This window comes from Lissotriton helveticus, chromosome 1_1, assembly GCF_964261635.1.
Source record: "Lissotriton helveticus chromosome 1_1, aLisHel1.1, whole genome shotgun sequence".
Taxonomy (NCBI): Eukaryota; Metazoa; Chordata; class Amphibia; order Caudata; family Salamandridae; genus Lissotriton; species Lissotriton helveticus.
Window position 1 is genome coordinate 125237451 of NC_136057.1, and position 6000 is coordinate 125243450.

A 6000-nucleotide genomic window follows, 5' to 3' on the forward strand; every position below is an offset into this window, starting at 1 on the left:
CGCCGGTATCTTGGGTGCAGGCAGCAACCCCAGTCACTCTTCACTCTTCAGGCCGTCCGAGTATGGGCCCCAATAGTGGCCCTGAATCGGGATACAGGCCCCCCAGGCACTTTCGCACCGGGCCCCGGTCTTTCCCGCGCCTGTACCTCTGTAACGGCAGGTCCCTTCTGTCTCCCGGCAGTCACCAGGCGAGTCTCCAGAGGTGAATCCACACGTCTCTCCTTGCTCCCTGGGGCCACGCTAGCAGGCCCTGCCTCGTCCAGGACTTGCCCCTCTTCAGTCTTCCAGCCCCCTCTACCAGTCTCTACAGGGTAGGGGGGCCAGCTGTGCGTCAGAAAGTTCCAGCGCGTGGGGGGGGGGCAAAGAAGAGGAGCAGGCAGCGCTACAGCTCCCAGGCGATGCAGGCACACAAAGCCTCCTCTCGTCCGAGAGCTGCAGGGGGCTCCTCCCCACCACTCAGCTTCAGGCGTTTTTCGCCCAGCAGTATGCTGGTGCCAGGCAGATGTTCAGGCCCTCACCTCCGTGGCGACACAGCTCGGGGATCCAGCTCCACGGTCCAGGCCAGCCTCCACCACCGCTCCGCGCCATCCTCCCGGTCGTACGTCACTCACCCCTGCCAGCCGCCAAGCTCCACATCAGTGCAGGTCACGCCGAGGCCCGCGAGCAGCAGCCCACGTCTGTTCTCTCTCCGGGTCTCCTTCGGTCCCCGGGGGTTGCGCTGTCCCTCGCCCTACACCGCTGCCAAACCTCGCAACCCAGCGGCGTGGGGTCCAGCGCGCCGCGTCCGTCTCAGTCGGTCCCGGCAGTCAGTACGGAACAGCGCTCACAGCACTCCAGGAGTGGCAGGGGCCCCCACAGTCCAACACACAGCGGGGTACAGGACTCCCGGCTGGCCTCAGGTATGTCGGATCAAAACGAGTAGCCGGAGCAGCCTAGGCTCACGTCTCACCCAGCCATGCTGCTGGCTACGCCCCCCCATCAAAGACATTTTTGAGTATATGTACTGGAGCTCTGATCCCATGCTTTTAGAGGCTGCTTGGGACTTGTAGCCAGACACTGTTGGCTTTACAAACTGCTCCTTGCCATGAGGACTGCTGTGCTGCCAGGAGCAACCACCATTTCGACTAACTGCCTGGTTGTGTTGACCTGCTGCTGCTGGGCTGCAGGAGGGGCTGCCAATTTTCAACCTAAATGTATGTGCTGTCTGTTGCCTGCCACCTCCTTTTGTACCCCAAAGTGCTCTCCAAAGGCTTGTTTGCTTGCCCCCTGTTCTCTTGAGATCTCAGGGCCATCAAAGATCATGTTGCCTCTTTTCTCCAAGACTTCTGCTGGGTGAGCCCATTTTACAAGGGCTAGCATGTCGCCAGTGCTCCTTTCTGCACTAAGGTAAAGCTTTGTGCATTACAGGACAGTGCACCATGGGCCTGCAGTGCTGCGCTCTGACCAGGGGAGTGCCTTTGTGCATTCTAGGGAAGTGCTCCATGTTTTACAAACCAGCATGTGGTGAGCGTTTTTCTCAAGCGAGAACAGCGTTGTTTTGTCTGGAGGCATTACCAGAGAAACAAACACGTCCTTGAGCTGGCGTGCTCACTGCAGCTGCATTGGATTGTGAATCTCAACCCCGGAGTCTGGCAAGATATCCCCACCGTCCGATGCCACCAAGAACAAACTAGTGTGGCCCCTGTGGCCGTGAGACTTGAGAAACAGCCCCCTGAAGACTTATACTGCTCTGAGGTGGTTCAGTGCAGCGCCTTAGGCTGCAGAGCTACAGGAGCTGCACAAAGCCTTCAAGCCAGGCCTTTCGATGACACATTGTTCTGTAACATGTGACGGGCCAGCATTCTGAGGCTGATTCCAGCCAGCCTCGCCCTTTGGTTTTAACGAGTATACTGCACGAAGCTCTCAACGTCGGGTCCCACTCCCGAAACATGACAACATTGTTAGCAAGTTACAGATGCCCTGAGGACAGTGACCCTGCACCCACAAAGGTACTATAAGACGGGTTGAGTCCAGAAGAGTGGTAAAGCCGCCCTGATCTCCTTCACGGATGGCTTGGATTTCCTTGGGCAAAGAGACGCGATTCAAGCGGCCCCGGCGGGCTCCAAATTCGCAACAGCGTGAGGTGCATTTCTTGTTCAGCATTGTCTCTGCTCTGGAGATGACCTCAAAAATGGCGCAGGCCCGTCCATAGAGGTGAACTGCTGGAAGACTCGAGCTCAATTACTGTTTATCATTTAGTAGGTGCTCCTGCGCCCTACGTTTGGTTTCTAAATGCAATCACTTCAACTACGTTCATTACAGTTACCATATGTAGTGTAATAGGAGCGCATGTGTGCTGTGACCTATGTTTTCATAGTAATTTGTGTTTTTCTCTGTCAAACCTGCATTATTTGGCTAAAGGTGTGATTTTAGTCATTGTGGTCTTGTTTGATGTACAATATAGAATCTATTTTTACATAATCCTGCGTGGATTCCCTTTTGTGGTTTACTCACTGTGTTGCTGCGCGAGTGTGTTGCACAAATGCTCTGCACATTGCCTCTTTAAACTAGCCTGACTGCTCTGCGCCAAGCTACCAGAGGATGAGCGCAGGTTATCTTGGGTGTGTATCTGGCTTACCCTGACTAGAGTGGTGGATTCTGCCTGGCTTAGTTGCCTACCCTAGCCAACCAGAAACCCCATGTCCAATAGTGGTTCTTGTGAATCACTTGATTTCCCAGCATGCTCCTGCTGCAGAACTAAGTCACCCCTCTTTGTGTAGGAGGACTAGCCTCCATCTGTGCCTCAAAGGGAAGTGTGACTCTTTTCCTTAAAACATACACTTTTTTTCCCTGAATTGTAACTGTTCACTTCTCCATATTATACCAATGCAGCTTTTTCAAGAAATATTTTCTTCATGTAATTTTCAATGTTTTTTCTATTTTGCAGCACAACAATCACATCTAGAAAGTATGAATGGGAAAGAAAGCCATAAAGGTTCCGGAGGCAAGATTAATTTTACTCAAAATATCTACTTAAATAAACGGCGCAGAATGCACATGATGGAGAGACGCTTTGCTTGTAATGTGTGTGACAAAGGATTTATCAATGAGACACTTCTTGTGAGGCACAAAAAAGGACACACCAGCCTCAGGCCATATCCCTGCGAAACGTGTAAAAAGTGTTTCACTGAAAAGGCAACTTTTTTACAGCATCAAAGAACACACACTGGAGAGAGGCCTTATCACTGCACAATGTGTTCCAAGCGCTTTGCTAATAAGAAAGGTCTTGTACGGCATCAAAGTGTACACACAGGAGAGGAGCCTTATCACTGCACTCTGTGTTCAAAGCGTTTTTCTCATAAGGCAACCCTTGTTCTGCATCAAAGAACACATACCGGACAGCGACCTTATCACTGCACTGCGTGTTCAAAGCAATTTTCTCAGAAGGCAACCCTTGTGCTGCATCAAAGAACACACACAGGGGAGAAGCCGTATCACTGCACAGTGTGTTCCAAGCGCTTTGCTGATAAGGGAAACCTTGTACAGCATCAAAGAACACACACCGGAGAGAGACCTTATCACTGCACCATGTGTGAGAAGAGCTTCAGTCAAAATTCAAATCTACTAAAGCACGGACTAATACACACCGGAGAGAGACCTTATAACTGCACTGTGTGTTCAAAACGCTTTTCTCATAAGGCGACCCTTGTACGGCATCAAAGTGTACACACAGGAGAGAGACTTCATCATTGCACTGTGTGTTCAAAGCGCTTTTCTCGTAAGGGGACCCTTGTACGGCATCAAAGTGTACACACTGGAGAGAAGCCGTATCACTGCACAGTATGTTCCAAGCGTTTTGCTGATAAGGGAAACCTTGTACAGCATCAAAGAACACACAGTGGAGAGAGGCCTTATCACTGCTCAGTATGTACAAAGAGCTTCACTCGAAAGAAAATTCTTCTTCAGCATCAACGTATACACACAGTAGAAAAGCCTTATCGCTGAACCTTGTGTGAGAAGAGCTTCAATCAAAAGGCAAATCTACTACAGCACCAAAGAAAACACACCGGAGAGACCCCTTATCATTGCACTGTGTGTTCAAAGCGCTTTTCCCAGAACGGAGGCCTTGTACGGCATCAAAGCGTACACACATGAGAGAAGCCTTATTGCTGCACTGTGTGCGAGAAGAGCTTAATTGATTTAACAGTCAAGTCTCGTAACACCAAACACACAGGAGAGAAACCTCTGCAAAGTGTCTTCCAAGCGCTTTTCTCAGAAAGAAAGGCCATGTACGGCATCACAGTGCAAACACAGGAAAGATGCCTTATCACTGCACTGTGTGTGAGAAGAGCCTTACTGGTAAGGCACATCTTCTACGGCTCCGAAGTTTACACTCCAGTGAGAGGCCTCATCGCTGCACTGGGTGTGAGAAGAGCTTTACTCAAAAGGCACATATGCAACGGCACCAAATATTACACACTAACCTGAACCCTATCACTGCACAGTTTATGCCAGGAACTTCACTCAAAACAAACGTTTCTACAACACAATTAATACAAACAAGATAGATCCATTTTCACTGTAACAATCTTATGTCCTGCTTACCCCAAAGTAAGTTTTACTGGAATGTTGTAACTTAGCGAGGGCTTATAGTCATAAATTCCTAATGGCCAGTGTTCCCTGTAGGGTACGTGCATTTAGTGTAATAACCCTGAGTGCGCAAACTCCGTTGCGAAGCGCATACACTTCACACATCACTGAGGCACCATTTGCAGCTCTTGCTATTAAAAAGCGAGCAGCGTGGAAAAAAGACCTCTTGCGTGAAGGAGCACAGAGAGCAGATCTTGGGCCTAGCAACATACCACGGTGGAAGAGGGGAGAACGAACAGCGTGCCTCTTAAACGGCAGTGTATCGGGTTGCCGAGGGTCACAAGTTGTGCAGCATCTTTCTTCTTCGCATGCTATTTGCAGCACTAGTTTCGGAGAGAGGCTGCAGGGCTTTACAGGCAGCTGTGGCTCTCTGGGTGTGATCCGCACCTCGCAGATGAATTTATTTTAAAAGGCCATGCACTAATTAGCATTGTTCGGTATTTAAGAGCATGATGTACGGCATACTAATGTTTAAGTCCCAGCTAAAAGTGTTCAAAGGCAAGCACTCCGTGCGTAATGGTATGGCTGTGCTAAACTTATTTAGAGAAGTCATTTCTGACCCTACTGCAAGCATGCTAAGGCATATGTGCCCCCAGTGAGACAGCATTATTAAGATGTGTTATTTTCCCAGCCTAGACCTGGGCTCTGTAACTGAAGCTCTGGTCACCTGTGAAGCGTGATTGTGAGCAGCAGTACAAGAATATAAGGAGACTATGATCGTTAACCAATCACATCCTTGTGTTATTTCTTTATAAATGTGCTCAGTCTTTCTCACTGCTAGTTGATTCTATTGTACCAACCAAATATAGGATTTATTTACCACCTCGCTCACGCCATTACATGAGGGCACAGCCGCAACGCTCTCAGGTCATCTTACAAAACACACACTAAACTACTACTTACACGTCACAACAACTTTGAGCTCACAGCGAGGGCTCTCAGCACTGCCCCCTATTCGCAGATGCCAAAGTCCCAACAAATATAAGCCCATAGCCACTCTGCAGCCCACAGAGGTACTCGCCTCTCATAACAAACTTGCTTCCATCTTCAGCCCAGGTGCTGCTCGATCTTTGTGGTGCGTGATTACCGTTGGATCCGCAGAAAGAAACGTGGGCTCTTTTACCTTCCCATCATTACTTTTACCACATATGTTTAAGATTTAATAGTTGAACTGTGTTTATTGAAGATGTATGTAGACATCTTTTCCTAAATAAATCCTGCTGTATCTTGCATTACAATGGGTTCAAGTCAGCATTCTGTGCATTTAAGATCCCCTCCTATAGGGCGCACATTTATTTTTTGGTCACTCTGTAAGCTCTACAGCGCTCAGGCTTCGGTAGTGAAGAGTGCTGCCGCAACCAACTGGAAAGC

At 49.3% G+C, this 6000-nt stretch overlaps 1 protein-coding gene across 1 annotated transcript in view; it reads left to right on the forward strand.

Moving 5' to 3' along the window:
* Nucleotides 1–5677, forward strand: part of LOC144767885 (uncharacterized) — a 54262-nt gene extending 48585 nt beyond the window's left edge. Inside the window, 1 exon segment of the mRNA XM_078651261.1 lies at nt 2927–5677. Within this exon segment, the coding sequence (XP_078507387.1) occupies nt 2927–4134 (1208 nt within the window). The 3' untranslated portion in view covers nt 4135–5677.
* The last annotated feature ends 323 nt before the right edge of the window (nt 5678–6000 follow it).